Genomic DNA, 19,939 nt, shown 5'->3' with positions numbered 1-19,939 from the left:
TAAAATCTGATGGTGGGATTATATATATATTGAGTCAGTAATGTTATTTCGAATACGGACCTTGTAAAATTTGAATTCGCACTGAGCGACAATTTCTCGCTTTTATTATTTCCAAGATATTTCTTTAATGTACAAAGTGTAGTGGATAAAATCTGATGGTGGGATTATAAATATCTTGAGTCAGTAATGTTATTTCGAATACGGACCTTGTAAAATTACATGAAAGTGTGTTTAAGATGAGTGAAGATATTGATGTGGTAAGTAAATGAACACAAGAGTTTTAATAAACAGGGTAATTTCACGGATGTAATTATAATCTGTAGTTGTACTTTGTATATTTGCACTACATGAGCATTAACATATACATAAGTGATTACGTGACATAATGTATGTTGACAACATGCTTCCTCAACATAGTTTGACAATGAATCGCATTATGGTGGTATTTTCGAAATTTACAGTTCTTTTTATTATCTCTTTCTCCAGTCTGTTATTATACCAATTCACAACGCTGGACTGTGGCTTGACGAATGCTTGGATTCTCTCTACCGACAGAAACATACCCTTAATGTGGAGGTATCGATTTTCCTTGATTCTTGTACTGACAATTCATTGGCCATCGTGGATGGCTGGGCTCCCAGACTGAAAGATACAGGGTACATTGTAAATGTGAGCAAAGAAGATAATGAGACGCCAAAAGGAGGTATGTATCGGTGGATTATCTTCATAATTTATAATTCTGAACTGCCTGTATTAGCAAAAGGTCTGTTTTACCCCTTTCTGTGTGGATTTGTATTGTAGAGAGGTTAACAAAACGAAATAGCATTTACTATTACCACTGCAATTGAAAATTATGATAAAAATGGAAATGATAACACAAGTCTGTCTAACATAAGGCAAAGCGCTCTACAACGAACGAACGAACGAATTTAATAATAATAGACCAAGTAGTAGTAGTAACAGGTTTCTGATTTCTAACAGCTCACAACACAAAACATGTTCACGGACGCTCTATCACCTGCTGTAATAGATAGAGGGAAAGCTTTCAGCTTAAAATTAGTGGTTGGATTATTTTCCTGTAACATTAAACAATCTTGTTGAGAAACTTGAGTTTTACTTTAATCACGTTTTACCTTAATAATAATAATATCAGTTTTGGTAGCATACTGCATTATTTTAAAATTCTACTAGAATTACGTAGTCTGTCAGGATTTTGCAGCATATCCATCTATAAATGACTTTTTTTCATTCCTTTTCATATGTTCTTAATTGTATCGTTTTCTTTCGGTTTAAACTATAAAGTTCTCCAATGCTGCTACTCCAGCATTTATCCATGGGAATTCTCCTATTTATAATTTATCTCCTGTTTATTCTTTTTTTATCAGTTTGTTTTGGAACATCATATTTTATCATATTTTACAAGGCACTATCCATATTCTTATTTTTTTTTCTATGATGCTTTAGAGTATGAAGTACTATAGTCAATTCTTTTTAGTGAGGCAGATTTGCACGGACTCGCAGGGGTGCCCTTTTAGCTCGGAAAAGTTTCCTGATCGCTGATTGGTTAGACAAGATAATTCTAACCAATCAGGTAGCAGGAAACTTTTCTGAGCTAAATGGGCACCGCTGCGAGTCGGTGCAAATGCGCCCCATTAAGAAAAATTGAGTATAGTTGGCTGTTGATTCTCATTTTCATTTATTCTGTATCGTTGTAGTACCCATATTTACTATTTTCCTATCTTCATATTTATGTAATCTTTATAAAGGCAAACATTTTCTTAATCCAAAAGTGCTCAAACTCAAGATAGATTTAGTGAAAATTGACAATACATTCAGTGTCACTGATAAATGTTATGCTCTTTGTTTTTGTAGGAAAGGAAAGTTATAATTTAGAATTTTTGTTCTACCATTATATACCTGCGTCTAAATGTAATTTTAGTAATAATAAAATCAATGACAATGATACAATTAGACCCTTATATGATTTACTTTGTAATATTTTAAGACCATATAAAACGAAATAAAAGTACTAAATTTTTCTTGATCTTTAAAGAACACCATTGTTCTTATCAATCAAAAGCATAGTTTTAAAGTATACAAGGGAAAGATGAAATGGTAATGGAGGGGCTTGGCTAGAATATCTATTACTACAGAGAAGAGTTGAAAGACCCAGGCTTACATGGCTGAGGAATACGAAGGGTGAAGTAAGAGAGGATGAATGGGAGAAGTATTGAATTAAAAGCTCAAGATAGAGACGACTGGTGAAATCTAACTTAGGGTCTTTTGCGTCAATAGGTGTGGGAGATGATGATAATGATGTGGAGAGGTGCTGAAGGTATATTTGCTAATTATTTAGCAAAAGCAAATGCTGCAATAAACATAGGTTCCAGCTGCAGAGGAATGGTTGCAAATGTGGCAGAAGATACAATTAAGCCAAATGAGTTCGATAAAAAGTAGGTGGCTGGCACAAAGAGAAAATGCATGGAAAATTGGAAAATTGGCAAAAAATTTGATTAAATGTCATAGAGTCAGCAGTCTTTAAAGGTTTAGCAGCATAAGGAGACATAATATCATCAGTAAGTGGTGGTTGGATAAGGAAATGAGAAGTTCAATGAAGAAAAGGATAGATTACCTAAGGAGTAACTGCACGACAAGAGAAGATCATGTAAGTGAAAGTAAAAAAATTAAGTAATGAAAAAAGAAAAGTACCCGGTAATCATAAGCAAGGGATCTAGGGATATAAAGCTTTTCTACGTGGAAGGCAATGTAGAGATGCAAATGGTGATATGTTGTCTAAATTCAATGCAGCCTTGAGTATTTTGCATATTTATTGAATGCAGAAGATAGTAGAGAGGCAGGTGAATGTACATACATACATAAATATACCATGGCACTTCCCCCAATTTTGGGGGGTAGCCGACATCAACAAAGAAACAAAAACAAAAAGGGGACCTCTACTCTCTACGTTCCTCCCAGCCTAACAAGGGACTCAACCGAGTTCAGCTGGTACTACTAGGGTGTCACAGCCCACCCTCCCACATTATCCACCACAGATGAAGCTTCATAATGCTGAATCCCCTACTGCTGCTACCTCCGCGGTGAATGTACCAAGAGTAAAAGAGGCTCGGGTAAGTTTCAGAATGGTTTTGAAAGTGATTGTTGAGGGCACATGGAAGGTAATTTAAGAGGGCGGAGAATGAAAAGGCGAGTATTTTGTGGGATTACGTATGTGATATAATCAAGATATATGTATACCGTAGGTTCTAGAGGTTTCAGATATGCAGCCCCAAGACTATACAATACGCTCCCACAAGACATCCAAAAAACAAAGATATGAAAGATATCAAGAAGGCACTGAGGATTTTCTTGTTTTCTAAGTGCTTCGATAATGTGGATTTGATAATAAACACACGATATGCGCTGTGAAATGCTGAATGCCTAGGAATGTAAAGTATATAATAAACTGAATGTGAAGGTCCTGTAGGGAGTAGGGTTCCCGTGTAGTAAAGGACCAAGAAATAAGCCCTTATAGTACATTAAAGTACAGTATATGATTGAGTTCATAATTGGTTGGCTGACTGATCTGCACGAGGAAAACATTCTGAAGGAATAGGAAATGAGAGTAACTGTTCCTTTGTTTTTGGTTAAAGTTATTAGAAGAGACTTAAGAATCTCAGTGGTAGAACATTACTCAGCGTAAAATGAAAGATGTACAGTAGGATTTTCATCGATATAAATGGTTGACAGATGTATTAATAGTTGAGGAACAGTTTGGGTGTATGGATGAAACACTAGATATAGCAAAGTTACAAGTTTTGTATGGCATACATGGACCAATAAAAAGCTTATGAAAGAATTGGAGAGGCAACATGAAAGGTGTTAAGAATGTGTGGTATCAAATATAAGTTAAGTAAATAAAAAACTATTTCATAACAGACGCTAAGTGTGTGTTAGCATAGTAGACAACAGTGTGACTGGCTTACTGCAAAAGAGTGTCTGATGTAAGGGTATGCTAGTTCTCCATGACTGATTAATATCTTCATAAATCAGAGCAAGAACATTTTGTACTAGCATAAAATTGTAGGATGAGAAAATGCGTGAAACAGCCAGTGTTTGTAGATAATACACTACTGATTAGAGTTAGTGAAAACAAATGCAAGCACTAGTGAAACAGTCTGCATGTGTTATCTAGTATACCCCGAAAGATGTACAGTACAGTAAGGTTTTAATTGATAACGTAAGACTATAGACGAACAATCTGAGCTTAGACAAGGAAGAGGGTATATGGATCAAGAGTTAGTTATGAAAAATTAAGTGCAAATTTTCTAAGGTTAACAGCTCAATTTGACACATGTGGACCACGCAAAACCTTACACAGTACAGTATTTTAGTTAATAAAGGAGCGCTGGGGAGGGTATTAGGATAAGGTAAAAGAGCTAAGGTGTTGAGAGTGATTAAAGAAAGAATTTTATATGTACTTTCCTGAACTGGACGGAAATAATGTATCATCATCATCTCCTCTTACGCGTCTTCATGCAACGGGCCTTGGTTAGATTTCGCCAGTCGTCTCTATCTTGAGCTTTTAATTCAAAACTTCTCCATTCATCATCTGCTACTTCACGCTTCATAGTCCTCAACCATGTAGGCCTGGGTTTTCCAACTCTTCTAGTGCCTTGTGGAGACCAGTTGAAAGTTTGGTGAACTAATCTCTCTTGGGGAGTGTGAAGAGCATGCCAAAACAATCTCCATCTACCCTTCTCCATGATCTCATCCACATATGGTACTCGAGTAATCTCTTATATTTTCATTTCTAATCCTGTCCTGCCATTTAACTCCCAATAGTATATAAATAGAAAAAAATACTTTTGAAATTTGCTGATGCCGTGAGAAATTTAAAGAACAGTCTTCTAAAATAGTAAGAAATAAAATAGATATCAACTTATCCTGTCTGGTATTCAGAAAACCTGTCTTCTAACTTAAAAACAATAAATCACAAGACTACTGATCCTACCAAATGTTTTGAAGGTCTGTCTTTTGTAATAATAATAATAATTATTACTGGTATTTATGCATCATGATCTACCCATGAATAAAAAAGTTCAGCCTTAATAAATAATATTGAAAACAAAAATATTCTATTTCCTTCCAGTTGGATACGCTAAGAACAAGGCTGTTGTGCAGAGTCACGGAAAATACCTTTGTTTTTTGGATTCTGTAAGTATGAATGGAAAAAAAATTTTCTATAATTATTTACACTTCCAAAACTATAAGTTATCAAGAAAACTTGCCTCTACTGTGTTTCTATTACTTTTGGCTGTCATGTACATAAGAATATAATCACCTTTCAAATTATTGATACAAGACATTTTTGGAAAGAAGTGAAAAGGCACTGTTTATAGAAGGGAAAGAATGTTTAAAATTATGCTTAAATTTCATGCTATTTTCTGATAAGACTTTGTGAAATATTGCAAATTACAGTACAGTACTGTATTACTTTACTTACAGGATGATACTATGATGCCTGAGAGAATACAGAAGCAGTATGACTTAGCGTACTTGAATAACAATGCGGTAAGTGTTACCCACAATGTCCATTTAGAATTCCTTATGTATACTTGTAGAATTTTGCCCAGAAAAATAACTATCAATTGTTTTGTAACAACTCATATTCTTAGAGATACTATACTTTAACCTCCACTCACTGTTAGCTGTGCTGGTGTCCAGATATTTGGATATAGTGTACTTCAGAAGCTTGTTAGCTTGTAATTTCCCAGGTATACAAACCCTAGTACACTGTATTTATACTTGCCTCCCACCTCTGACTACCCATAACTTATCATCATAGGCAAAGAAAGGTTTAGTTGCCTGTCTAGTAACTAGGTACTCCTCACTCACCTAGTATCTGGTCATAGTTAACTGTTGCAAGCCTTGAATGACTAACCAACTGTCATTGGAGGATAATTTTTTTTTCTAAATGAATAGCCTCGTTTACATATCTATCTACCATGGCACTTCCCCTAATTTTGGGAGGTAGATGACATAAAAAATGAAATGAAAGTTTTTTTCCCCTCATTGTTCTTCTTTTCCTGACGAGGGATGCAGCTGAATTTGGTTGATACAACTAGGGTGCCACAGCCCACTCTCACCCGTTTTTCACCACAAATGAAGCTTCATATTCTGACTACTCTACTTCCGCTACCTCAACGGTCACCAAGGTGACCCGCGGTAGCAGCAGGGCCTATTGGAATGCATCACAATCACTCTCCATTCATTCCTATTTCTAGCATGCTCTTTTACCTCTCTCACCTCCGTCCTCTTGTCACCTAGGGCTTTCTTCACTCCATCTATCCACCCAAACCTTGGCCTTCCTCTTGCACTTCTCCCATCAATTGTTACATAGGAGGAAAAATATAAATCAACCTTGATATTTAAGCCTTTTTTTCATTTCTCATGTAATGAAATGGAAACTCAGATGGATGAAGGAAGCAAGTGTAATGAATTTTATGCTTGATAAAAAATATGTAGCTAGTAAGGGTATAAACAGAGGGTCTTGTTCCTGACAGATTTTGGATTGGCATTTCAGTCATATTTTATCATCCCATTTGTGAATATTCAGTATCTAGTTTTAGATACTGCAGACCAGAATAGTACAAACATTTGCTCACATTGGTACAATACATAGATTTTTATTATAAAGCCTTCGCATCTATTATTGTAATTCAAAATTACTGATTCCAAGAGTAATTATTAAGTTGTGTACTATAAAAAGCCTTTGATAGTGTGCACCGTCCAATTCTGTGTAGAGTCCTGCGTTATTATGGAGTTCCTCTTAAATATGTAAATTTGATCAAGTCTGTTCATGAGCATAGAAAGTGGAAAGTTAATGTTAGTGGAGTCCTATCAAATGAATATCCAGTGAACAGTGGAGTACTCCAGGGATTGTGTTGTCACCTAGGTAGTAGGTTGGCCAGGGCACCAGCCGCCCGTTGAGATACTACCACTAGAGAGGTATTGGATCCTTTGACTGGCCAGACAGTAATGCATTGGATCCCTCTCTCTGGTCACGGCTTATTTTTCTTTGCCTACACTTACACAGAATAGTTTGGCCTATTCTTTACATATTCTCGTCTTTCCTCATACACCTGACAACAATGAGATACTTAACACTTCTTCACCCAAGGGGTTAATTACTCTACTGCAATTTGTTCAGTGTACTTTCCTCTTGGTAAGGGTAGAAGAGACTCTTTAGCTGTGGTAAGCAGCTCTTCTAGGAGAAGGACACTCCAATATTAAACCACTGTTCTCTAGTCTTGGGTAGTGCCATAGCCTCTGTACCATGGTCTTCCACTGTCTTGGGTTGGAGTTCTCTTGCTTGAGGGTACACTCAGGCACACTATTCTATCTTATTTTTTTTTCTTCCTCTTGTTTTTTTGAAATGGTGTGTTGGGCAGGCTTAATAGAAGGGCCATGGATGCCTGGTGGTTTATCAAGAGGTTGTCTTTTCCTTTTTCTGATTCTTTTTCTTCTCAAAACCATCCTTACTGTCCTCCCTTCAGTTGAAGTGGCTATCCTGGAGGGTATTTAGCCTTGCATGGTGTATCGGCTCCTCCATGTTGACCAGTTTTTCCGACTTTTTACTATAGTCTATGGGTATCATCAATCACTTTGTTTATAATTCTGTACGTATTGTTTTTGTTATAATTCTTGTTAATCTAGTTTTTAAGTATGATGTCTCTTTTTTATTTCTATTAATTCTTATGCTGTCTGGAGACATTGAGCGAAATCCGGGACCAGTACGTCCTAGATTTCGTCAATGTCGTCTTCTGTATTGCAATATTCGTGGTCTTCATGCAAATATCCAAGACCTTACAGTTGCGTCCAGACAGTATGATATTCTTTTGTGCTCAGAAACTTTGGTTTCTAATATGAGGCACTCATCTGAGCTCCTTATAACTGGTTTTAAGAAGCCAATAATGTTGAAACGTGATGCCATCCCTAGGGCCAGGGGAATGGCGGTGTATATTAGGACCGAGTACCCTGCTTCTCATAAGTCCTGCTATCAATGTGGATGTCATGAGATTCAGGTAATAAAAGTTTGTGGCAGGCATAACAACTTTTATTTATGTTCGATCTACCGGAATCCAGACATGGATGATTCTATCTTCGATTGTCTTCTTACCATTATGGCTAAGATACAAGAAGATGATAGAAAGGCTTCTTTTGTCTTTGTTGGTGATTTTAATGCTCACCATAGGGAGTGGTTAAGTTCTATCTCTCCTACCGATCGCCATGGCTTAAGAGCTTTAGACTTTGCCTCTGAATCAGGCTGTGAGCAAATCATAAATGAAGCTACTCACAGGTCTGGTAATTGCTTGGACCTTGTATACACTGACTCCCCTGGCGTTATAACTGGTAAGGTTGGTTCTCCAGTCGGGACATCTGATCATGCCTTGATTTCATTATTAGTGAAGACTGAGCAGCCTGTCCCTGATATATCATATTCTTGTAAAATTTATATGAAATCCCAAGCAGACTGGAATGGGATTTTACATGATCTTTTGTTCTTGAATTGGTCACAATTATAGTGTAGATCCTGTTGTCCCTTTGAATGAGAATCTAGTCAACATAATTGATAGGCGTATCCCTTCTCGTGTGCTAAGGTACCGAGTGAAGGACAAACCGTGGTTCAATGATGATTGTAGACGTGCTTTTTTGGAGAAGCAGGAGGCCTATCAACTTTGGAAGGGTAACAGATCAGATTTGACCTGGAACAACTATACTCAGCTTCGAGCTTTTGCTCAGAGAGTTTATGCCTCAACTGAAAAGGAGTACAATTTAACCATAAAAGAAACCCTTTCTGGTACAACTCAGGAACATAAATGGTGGTCTACCCTTAAATCTGCACTCTTTGGTGTAGATGCAACAGTTCCTCCTTTACTTAAACCAGATGGCTCAGTCACTCACTGTCCAAAGGAAAAGGCAACCCTTTTGGCTGATGTTTTTGACAGTAAACAGAGTAATGAAAAACTTGAACTTCCTCATTCCTGTTTTCCTGAGGCTAAACTAACTAGTTTAGCTTTTCGATCTCGTGAGATTAAAGCTCTGTTGATGGACCTTGATGCTTATGGAGGTGTAGACCCAAATGGTATTTTTCCTTTGTTTTTTATAAAGACAGCAGATTTCTTAGCTCCAAAGTTATCTGTTATTTTGCGCAAGTTAGCAAGAAGAGGAGCTTTTAGCACTAGTTGGAGAATTGGTAATGTTACTCCTCTATGTAAATGTGTTTGTGGTAGCTCAAGTCCCACTGATTACCGCCCAATTTCCATAACTCCCATATTATCTAAAGTTTTTGAACGTCTTCTGGCAAAACGTCTTAATAGGTTTGCTGAAGGTAATCATCTCTTCCCTAGTTTGCAATTTGGTTTTCGTAAAGGCCTTGGAGCATGTGATGCCCTTCTTACAATCTCCAATGCTGTACAGAAATCCCTTGATTGTGGTCGGGAAGTTCGTATGATTGGCCTTGATTTTAGTGCTGCCTTTGACCGTGTTAATCATGAGGCCCTTGTTTTCAAACTGAAACAGTTGGGAGTGGGTGGGTCGTTTCTTAGCATTATTATTGATTTTTTAAGTAATAGATCTCAAAGAGTTGTTGTTGATGGGCACCATAGTGATTATAGGAATGTGATATCCGGTGTTCCACAGGGTAGTGTTCTTGGCCCATTACTTTTCATACTATATACACATGACATGTGGTTTGGCCTAGAAAACAAGCTTGTTGCATATGCAGATGATGCTACTCTCTTTGCATCAATTCCATCCCCTGAATGTAGATCTAGGGTTGGTGAATCCCTTAATAGAGATTTAGCTAGAATTAGTGCATGGTGCAAATTATGGGGTATGAAGTTGAATCCTAACAAAACTCAAAGTATGATTGTAAGTAGGTCAAGGACGGTGGTTCCTCAACATCCGGATCTCAGTATTGATAATGTTTCTTTAAATATGTATGACTCTTTCAAAATTTTAGGTGTGATTCTCGACAGTAAATTTACTTTTGAGAAACATATAAGGTCTGTGTCTTCTTCAATTTCACAAAAAATAGGCTTATTGAGAAAGTCTTTCAAGATTTTCGGTGATCAATCTATTCTGAAGAAGTGTTTTAATTCTTTCATTCTACCTTGTTTTGAGTATTGTTCTCCTGTCTGGTCTTCAGCTGCTGATTCTCATCTTAATTTGTTGGACAGAAACTTACGGTCTATTAAATTTCTTATTCCTGATCTAGATATTAATCTCTGGCACCGTCGTTCAATTAGTTCATTATGTATGTTGCATAAGATTTTTCACAACTCTGACCATCCTTTACATTCAGATCTCCCTGGACAATTCTATCCTGTTCGTAATACTAGGCAGGCAGTTAATTCTAATAGCCAGGCCTTCTCCATCACGAGGCTCAATACTACGCAGTACTCTAGAAGTTTTATTCCAGCTGTGACCAAGTTGTGGAATGATCTTCCTAATCGGGTGGTTGAATCAGTAGAACTTCAAAAGTTCAAAGTTGGAGCAAACGCTTTTTTGTTGACCAGGCGGACATAGTCTTTTTATAGTTTATTTATGACATATTTGTTTTTGATGTTGTTGATAGTTTATTATATGACATGTCTGTTTTGACGTTGTTTCTTATTTTAGAATGATTTATTGTTAATTTGTTCTCTTCATTTATTTATTTCCTTATTTCCTTTCCTCACTGGGCTATTTTCCCCTGTTGGAGCCCCTGGGCTTATAGCATCTTGCTTTTCCAACTAGGGTTGTAGCTTGGATAGTAATAATAATAATAATATGCTGTTTATCCTCATCATGAATTTTGTAATGCGTAGAACAGTTGGGGATGGGAGAAGGATTGAACTGGATTGATGACAGGAAATTAGCTGACCTAGAGTATGCTGATGACACTGTCCTTATTAGCAAAACACCACAGGACTTCCAAAGGTTGCTTACCAGAAAGCATGAAATATTACATGAGGTTGGAGTCAAGATAAATAGAAGAAAGATGATGAGAACAGAGTATACAATGGAAAATAAAATATCATTGGAAGGAGAAAGGATTAATGAAGTGAAATCATTTAAAATATTTAGGAACTATGATCTCTAATACAGGATCTTTAGAATTTGAGTATAATGAAAGATTTAAAAAAAAGCAAATCAGACAATGGCTAGGTTAAGTAAGATTTGGAAATCAAACTGCCCCAAATTACAGTACATATAAAAATAGGTACTGTATATCAGTTGAGTCCAGGTATGACAATGAAACAATATCCAACAGATTTTGTAGATCTGAGAACAATTGACTGATTGATATGAGGTTGTCTGGCATCCTGACATCTAAGGTCATTGATGCCAAATTTGAGATCAAAGCTCTAAGAAGAATATTGGGAGTTGGATGACAGGATAGGATTAGAAATGAAACTATCATAGAGATTACACAAGTGCCATACGTGGATGAGATCATGGTGAGGGGTAGATGGAGATGGTTTTGGCATGCTCTTCACACTCCCCAAGAGATTTTGGTTCACTAAACTTTCAATGGGGCTCCAAAAGGCACTAGATGAGTTGGAAAAGCCAGGCCTACATGGCTGAGGACTGAAGCGTAAAGTCGGAGATGATGAATGGAGTAGTATTGATTTAAAAGCTCAAGATAGAGACGACTGGCGAAATCTAACCGAGGCCCTTTACGTCAATAAGCATAAGAGATGATGATGAGGACTATAAAACAAGAATATGTTGCATATGCTATTCATAAAATAATATTGTAACCTTTAATAATGTAATGACGCTCTTTTCTGATGATTGCAGATTGTTGGGTGTAGATTCAAACGTGATCCACCTGATTCAACAGCGAGATACACAAAATGGGCAAATGAAATGAGCAAAAAGCAGTTGAACATTCAAATCTATACTTCACATGGTCCTACCGTTATAATGCCAACCTGGTTTTGCCACAGGAACATTTTTGACAGGTAAGCTATTGACTTTTATTCATAAAAACTGAGAAACAACAGAAATATTTAATGCAGAATACATACTGTACAATGGTTTACTAAGGTTGCACAATTTCAATTCTCAGTTACACTGCCATCCAAATTACTGTATGTGCTATTACAGTAGTTGGTTTACAAAATATAAAAAGTTAAATGAACTTTTGAATGCTATTGCAGAAGTGAATAAGTCACTTACACAGCATTAAGCTCTTCTCATGAGAACTTGACCTGTATATAATTATATGCTATACATTAACTAATTAGATGAAATAGAATTTTGATACTACAGAGAACAAGATTCGACCCACCCTTTCATGAGATACATGCGAGGGCAAGAAACACCTGCCATCTCTCGTGTTTCCTATTCAGTATGATGCTTTGCTCTCAAACTGGTGCATGAGGAACCAATATGAGATTGGTAGGGATGATTATTGTAAAAGCGGTTTTCTTATGAAACTAAATATTATAAAACATTATGCCGTTAAACAGTACTGCATACTATACAAATGACTGTCTTTTGCACTTATGAAGAAACAAATTGTTTTTATGTAAAGAATATTCCCAAAGCAAGCTGGAAAACAGTCGTTGAAGCTGGGAAAAAGGTAATTAATAAATGTAAACAGGTAAGTAGGGATTACCATCCACCCATTTTGAAAATAAATTGGAGTAGCACACCTTCCCGTGATAGAACGCAGCAGTACATTGTCAGCAATATGGACTGTAACTTTTTAAAAAGAATTCACCTCCTAACCAGTTTTCAAACCTTTAATATAACAAACTTTATCAATGATTTATATTAGGCAAAGAAACAGAAATACTGTCAATGATTTATATTAGGCAAAGAAACAGAAATACTGTCAATGATTTATATTAGGCAAAGAAACAGTAATGTAGTGTATCCAAACCCTGACATTTGTAAGGGATAGGTAACAGGACATCTGGCCATAAATCCATGAACTACTGCAATCTCCACCAGGTAAACAATACTCACCACCTTTACTCAGACACCACTGTAATGTAAACAGTCGACTCCTCGCTGCAAAGTAGACTTAAAAACAGCAGTAAGTTGATAAAAGATTTGTTTGCCAACTCACTATCATTTTGAGATCTACTATAGAACCGTGAGTTTACCACACTGTATAATACCTTGGTTAGTAATACAGTACAGTAGTGAATTACTGAATCTGGACAGTACATGTATTACTATCAAAAATTAATAAAGGGTTACAATGGAAGCAATATGTAAGGGGTATTAAACTTATACTGTACAACCCTACAGTATCATTCTAAAGAAAAAACATTAGCACAGTGTATGGGTACTTTACCAATTATCCTATGAACAGATTACCTTCATTCTTGATGACGGTTATCCCATGAACAGGTTTCCTTCATTCTTTATGATATTGGTAAATGGGAAATCTGTGCAGTTACCCATGGATGAGCAATGAAGGGGACATAAGTGCGGCATAACAGGTCTAAGTAGACTCCTCATCCCTGATGTAAAAAAAAAAAAATAATAACAATAAGTTACAATTCTGCCACCCTCTGGATTTTATGGACCACGGATATGAACATTATACTATACCGTACTAACTAGAGCTGTAAAAATACTAAAAGCAATACCTTACCTGTTCTTTGCAAGGGATGGAGGATTGTCTATAAAATCATCCTCACTGCTGTAAATTTACACCAGGGTGTCAGAGAAGGGGTCGTAGGTTGAGCGGCTTTAGTAGCCGAAGAGAGAAGTTTCCTTTGCAGGCTGAACATCATGATGGGGAGCTGTTTTCTCTTAGCGTTTATTTCCTCTTGGTGTACAGGACAGGTGGCAATATAGTGGTCCCACACAGCGGGGTGGAGGGAATGGCAAAGAGAGTTTTTTTTATCAAGGCCATCAAAGCCTTTTCTCTTTGAAGGTAAAATTTATGAAAATAATACCGTGAAATGCATCTCTTTCTTTGAAGAATAGGTCTCTATCTCACTTGATCATCATATGGCAAGTGAATGAAATGAGAGGTACAAAAGGTTTTCAACTTACAAACATAATTGGTTCTAAGAAGCTGTTTGTAAATCGATTTTGTTAACTGTTACCATAGGATAAGCCTAACCTGAATCCCATGCCTATGATTTCCAGCTACAAAAGTCTACAAACAGTGTTTTCATTTGGAATAGATATCTGGTTATCACCTATGTCATTTTGCTTAATGTATTAAATGATATATTGTTTTATTACAGTATTTATTTATCTCATCCTTGTTATTTTCAACCGGTGATGAAGTGTGAGACAGAGGTAGATGGAGAACACTGGCCAGAAACATCAACCCCACAAAAAAATGGGAAAAGATGCAGACGAAGAAGAAGAATCCTTGTTATTTTCAATATGATTTATGTTTGTATCTCTGAAGGTTTGAAAGTTGGGACCTTTTGATATATCAAAAGAAGGAATCTATTAAGTAGGAAGCTTGGGAAGTATGGGTCTCTTACTTCATTAGAGTGGTTTCTCTCATTCTCTCAAGTACTATATCTTTTAATTTCACTTAATAAAGTATGCACAGCGTAAGATCTCTTACTTTAAACTAAGCCATTATGTACAAACATAGTATCAATCCTTTACTCTCTGCATTTTTTATTATTGACAAGATTATATAGTGTATTAAAATTACTTATGAATACCATCTTATTGCTTTCAGTGTTGGTGGATTTAGTGAAGATGGGAAAGGAACACCAGAGGATCTCATATTTTTCCATAAGCACATAAGTAATGGTGGGAAAATAATCCGGCATGACGATGAGCTTCTCATTTACAGGTACCATCCTCATGCCACAACTTTTTCAATCCACGAGTAAGTATACATTCGAGAATACCTCCGGCACAATGATATAATGCTCTCCTTTCAGTATTCTGAATTACTTGAGAGATTGCCGTTTTATTAGTCCAAACCCTAAATTTATAACTCTTTTACTTAGGTGTATGTTCCTCTCTTTTGTTATATCCTTTCATCTTACTTATGTTTTTATGGGTCCTACTCATCAGTCCTCCTGTATAGGCAGGAGGCAAATCAGTCATGCCTTAGCTTTACTGCTGCACTTTATTCTTCCTCTAGATATGATATAAGGAACATAATATTGTGATTGTGTAACAGGGTGATTGGTACCCTGGAGAAAAGGCATGTTATTTAACTAGTGCTTATGTAAAGAAGAAAGATGCTACCACCAAATTAGTTATGAAGTGACAATAACCATAAGTGAGACTGGTTCCTTGTCTGATTTTCATGCAGTCAAGCAAAGCAGGTTTTCTACAGTTTTCACTTAAATGAATGATGCAAACCCATTGGTGCATAGTCCTATTTCTCCCAATAGTAGAATTTGAATCATTTAAAAGTTATGTCTTTATCTGGTTTAAAAATAATGGAGCAAATTTCTTCGATAAACATATGGCAGAAGTTGAGTTGTACTACAAGAGTTAGTGATAAGACAAGTGGATTGGTAAAAAGAAGGAAAAAGACAATTATATTGTTAATAGGGTAGTTGGTTAGTGGCATATGGTAAGAAGAGGGAAGCCCCTACCCTTTACCTATCACAGACTGCGTAGGTACTTACACTGATGAGTACAGGATTAAAACACAGTCCCAGATATTAAGGCAGGTTTTCATAAATTGCACTTGAGCAATCTTGCTTGATAGAGCAATGTCACTATCTCTTGCCTCTGCCATTTATGAGCGGCCTTTAAACCGTAAACCTTTGTTTACAATGTGGCATAGTGCATTATGCCTACAGTGTCAGGCATACAGCTTTTGGAGTGTTTTAGGAAGTTGGGTCCCAGTTCAAAAGAATGTAAACATTTCCTAACCTAACATAACCAACTTTACTTAATCTAAGGTAATCTGACTAATAAAGAAATTATATCACGTACCCAACCTGCTACAAATTACACCAAATTTTTAATAAGCCTTTAGCAGCATCTGATCAAGCTGACAATGGTTGCATCAGCATATAGACATATATTTTAAATTTTCTATTCCTGAATTGTCATTAATAATCATAAAATACTAGCATTCCTTATCTCTTTTATATAGCTAGGAAAGATACATATTTATCAACTGTTCCTACTCGTATACAAACCTTTTGTCCTTTAAAAAAGGGAGGCCCACTTATTTGGGGGGTATATGAAAATAACTGCAGCAACCTCCTATCAGCCTATAATAATGATGGGTATGTTGATAGGACCTGGACAGTACTTTGTTGTCGATGAATAGGTATTCAATCCATTATCTTCACCCTCATAAAGAGAGCCGCAATAATTCAATATATTAATGTAACCTTTGCAGACGAAGCTCCCCCAAGGGTAGAACCTCACGCGTCACAACACAGGAGCAGGGGTCACAGACACAAAAAGAGATGGATCTATGGGGCCCAGTCACAGTCACAGTCATCGGTGACAGGCACTGGGACCTGACAAGCACAGGGGTGACAGAGGAGGGTGGCCACCAGGATGTTCTACTGGTTTATTGGTTCCAGAGCCTTCTACGTTCTACACTTTAGCACTAATCCCACAGGGGCAGAGCCCCTGCGTTATCACTGGGGTTACTGACACTGGTGAAACTGGGGACACTGGATCAAAGTAGCTTTACCTACCAGCTCCCTCAAGACATCAAGGTCTTACCAGCAAGACCAAATGTCATCAGAGATCATCTCGCGCTCTTCAAACCCATAAAAGCTCCTGATGTAGATCCAAGTTCTACCTGCTCCTAAAGTATACTCCTCCGTACTAAACCCAGAAGCTTCAGCTATGGAGCACTCAATGAGGAGCGCAAAGTGGCAAACAAATTCCGCCTTCTTGCTCCTCAACGCAAACGTCTGCCTACGGGATGCCACGATCTACAACCCTCAGTAAAAAGTGGATAATTGTAAACTATCATGTCCCTTAGTAGTGATTGGATCTAATGTCAGCTTATCATAAAGCAAAGCTGTGTCCAAAACACACTTAGAATCCTACTTCGTTCAATTTTTATACATGAAGCCAATATCACCATTCAAACTAAAAAGTATAAGAAAAATATTAAACAACCTTGGACGTGACGCTACAGCACGTCCGTACTCGTTACAACTGAAGACAAAATTGGAGTCTTTGACAGAGGGGTGGGTGGGACTTCTCGCCCGCGCTTACTCCCTGTCGTTAACTACATTGTTTACGATTTCTATGGCCGTTCTAGCTCTGCTAAAGACATTTCCTATTTTAAAGGATGAAAGTTTAGTATATGCTAAGGAACAAAATAATATCTCATTACCCTTAACTTTTCCTTTTGAAATATCAATAGCTACCCATCTATACTGATATATAATTTCAAATATTTCCTTTTTGTATTTCAAGTTAAGGTAATTCAATAAAACTAAACAGCATAATTTGTGTTGAAAAGGCAAACAATCTGGGACATACGTATTCAAGAACTGCAGAGGAAGGTGTTGAAGAACTGGAATACATTTACTATCTGGAATGCTGGGAAGCAAGGAAGGAAATTTTACAGATCCCTGACAAGAGAAAACCAGAAGAAGGTCAGTGCTTTCTGTGATGTTGATGTCAAGAAGGTTGGGTCCTACTACACTTACGAAGAAACAAAGGAAATACCAAAGCCAAAAGTACCAATCATCCATTTCAGTGAAGCAAAGGCTCCACTGATTATTTGCATGAAAATGGTAAGGGTAGTCTACATGATGAACAGCATCAATACTTTCTTTGAAATAATATATAATTTGTAGCGGTAGAATTACAGTGCTTAATCTTTTCAAGAAAGGGATTATTTGAATTACAAATGTGTACAAATACAAAATGGATGAATAATGGTAAAAACACAGTTATGTAAAATTTTCTTTGCAGACATATGATAACTGGAGATGACTAAATAAATGTCAAGTGATAATTTCCATCTAATGTACTTTTAGAGAACTCAAATAGCCTTCATTACACCAAAGTTCAAATGCTTTCATATGATAAGTTCATATTTCTAAATGTGCTTGAAATTACAGAAACGCATGATATTATGATGCAAAGAATTAGTGAAATGAAACGGTGTAAATACTTAACGGGTTTTCCTTGTATAATTTGAAAATGTACAAGCTAAAACTAGCCTGAATTTATATCCCTTCTTTTTCTCAGAGGTTCTTTGCACTTCTAAATTTAATAACTCATTAGTTTTACAATTAGTTAAGAATGATTGTAATTTAATATCCAACTTTATATTAGTAATTGGTTCCAAGAGAACGACGTAAGGCAATTTTTGACATAGGTTGGATTTTATCCCTATAGAGGGATGTACAGTAGGTTGCGGTATTACTGTACTCATATACAGTGTAGTTTAAAATAATGACCACAAAATATTAACAGAAATTTTTCATTTATGAGATAATTTTATAAAGACTTATGAATGTAACTCTCCTATGCTATATCAGTTTTCATTTCTACTTTTCAGGAATTAACTGGAGGGCAGTTTGAAGAGAACCTCAAAAGTCTTCAGTTGGAAGAAGGAAAAGATTACCATCATTTCAATTAAAACTAAAATCAAAATTTTTTTTTACTAAAAACCTTATACTGTGATAATGATCTTGCAAATAAAAATATAATTATAATTTGGGAATTACCAAATATTTTTGTGCCAAAATTTTCAATACCATAGCCTTTATATTAAAGTGTAATTCATCCTGATGAAGAGCCACAAAGTGATTCAAAACACATGTTTACATCAAGGAATAAATGGAGAATGTGAATGCAGTTTTTCTGTTATTCTGAAAACTATCTGGAGGACAGTTTGTCTAGAGAGATGTCATCTTTGCTTTTTAGATGCCACTAAGACATTCTGTTCATTATATATATGTAACATGAAATATGAAACACATGCTCAACTGAAAAGCATTTGCAACCAGTCTGAACTTCTAAAGTCCCCCCCGATTCATCCGCTTAATTTGAAAGATCATTCTATAACATGGTTACAATCAGAATTAAACTTCTAAAATGCTACGTGTACTATTGAGCCTTAAGAAGGAAAAGGAAAGATGTTAGAATTAACTGCATATCTTTTACTATGCAGTGGATGGTACAGCTTGGGAAGAGATGAATGCAAAGGATGCCAGAATTATGAAAAGTCTTTAAAACCATGCACAAAGAGCTAATTTGACTACAGTGCCATGGATTAATACCCAGATCAAGGATAAACAGTATAATAGACACTACAATGAACTATTAAGCTTAAATGGGTCTCAAACCCTGGTCAGGCAGATCACCAGGGAAAGGATGTTTCCAACAGACTACCAATACAGGAAAGGAAGGCTGCAACTTTGAAATAGTAGCTGTCTTCATACACGGTACATATAAAAAAAAGAAATACAGGAAATAATCAGTCATTATCTCATATCGTAGTTAAGAGTGTAATGTGCGTGCAGCAAGCAACGCACATGTACATACACACAAAGGAGTATGCCCTACCTAAACATTCATCTACACTACAACCGCCATCGGACTACACGTCAGAAATCCGTCAAAGTAACAAGCTAATTTCAACTCTCATAATTCCGTTATTATGTATATTTTCATGCCAATGTCAACTTTATTGACAAAATCTGTTGAATATACACATGCTATTGTCCCACTTAAAAACCTGTTAGTTGTTAGGGGGCTGTCTTCGTATTAATGCCTTCTCTACTCCTGTCATATTGGGGGACGCTACTCCTACCACAAAAGTTGGAATTAAACAAAATATTGTTTAACAAATGTAAAGATTGATTATGCATGACCATATATAGGTATCTATAATAAATAAGGCACTCAGGATATTGTGGACATTATCATTGGTATTCAAAACGAGCAAACATTTACAGGAAACTAGTAAAATAATGTCAAAACATGGAAAGAAAATTTC

At 36.3% G+C, this 19,939-nt stretch overlaps 1 protein-coding gene across 2 annotated transcripts; it reads left to right on the top strand.

Annotated features, from left to right (window-relative positions):
• The first annotated feature begins 122 nt into the window (after positions 1 to 122).
• Positions 123 to 19,648, top strand: LOC137648802 (queuosine-tRNA galactosyltransferase-like). Of its 2 annotated transcripts, none has more exons than XM_068381954.1 (8): positions 123 to 257; positions 487 to 703; positions 5,150 to 5,214; positions 5,506 to 5,571; positions 11,848 to 12,011; positions 14,720 to 14,836; positions 17,447 to 17,723; positions 18,497 to 19,648. In XM_068381954.1, the coding sequence occupies exons 1-8, from the start codon at positions 237 to 239 to the stop codon at positions 18,575 to 18,577; spliced, it is 1,008 nt and encodes a 335-aa protein (XP_068238055.1). In that variant the 5' UTR covers positions 123 to 236; the 3' UTR covers positions 18,578 to 19,648. The 2 variants fall into 2 exon arrangements, with proteins under 2 accessions (XP_068238055.1, XP_068238054.1); XM_068381953.1 differs by having other exon boundaries at positions 14,720 to 14,872.
• Positions 19,649 to 19,939: the final 291 nt, after the last annotated feature.

Source organism: Palaemon carinicauda, chromosome 10 (assembly GCF_036898095.1).
Source record: "Palaemon carinicauda isolate YSFRI2023 chromosome 10, ASM3689809v2, whole genome shotgun sequence".
Classification (NCBI taxonomy): Eukaryota; Metazoa; Arthropoda; class Malacostraca; order Decapoda; family Palaemonidae; genus Palaemon; species Palaemon carinicauda.
The sequence above is the reverse complement of the archived record's forward strand: the minus strand, read 5'-3'. Positions and strand labels throughout refer to the sequence as shown.

What these genes read in the sequence shown, in the direction of transcription:
- LOC137648802 (XM_068381953.1), top strand. Translation starts at nt 237, where the DNA reads ATGAGTGAAGATATTGATGTG. An exon ending in TGAGTGAAGATATTGATGTG is followed by an intron (nt 258 to 486) that starts GTAAGTAAATGA and finishes CTCTTTCTCCAG; the next exon opens with TCTGTTATTATACCAATTCA. An exon ending in CACAGGAACATTTTTGACAG is followed by an intron (nt 12,012 to 14,719) that starts GTAAGCTATTGA and finishes TATTGCTTTCAG; the next exon opens with TGTTGGTGGATTTAGTGAAG.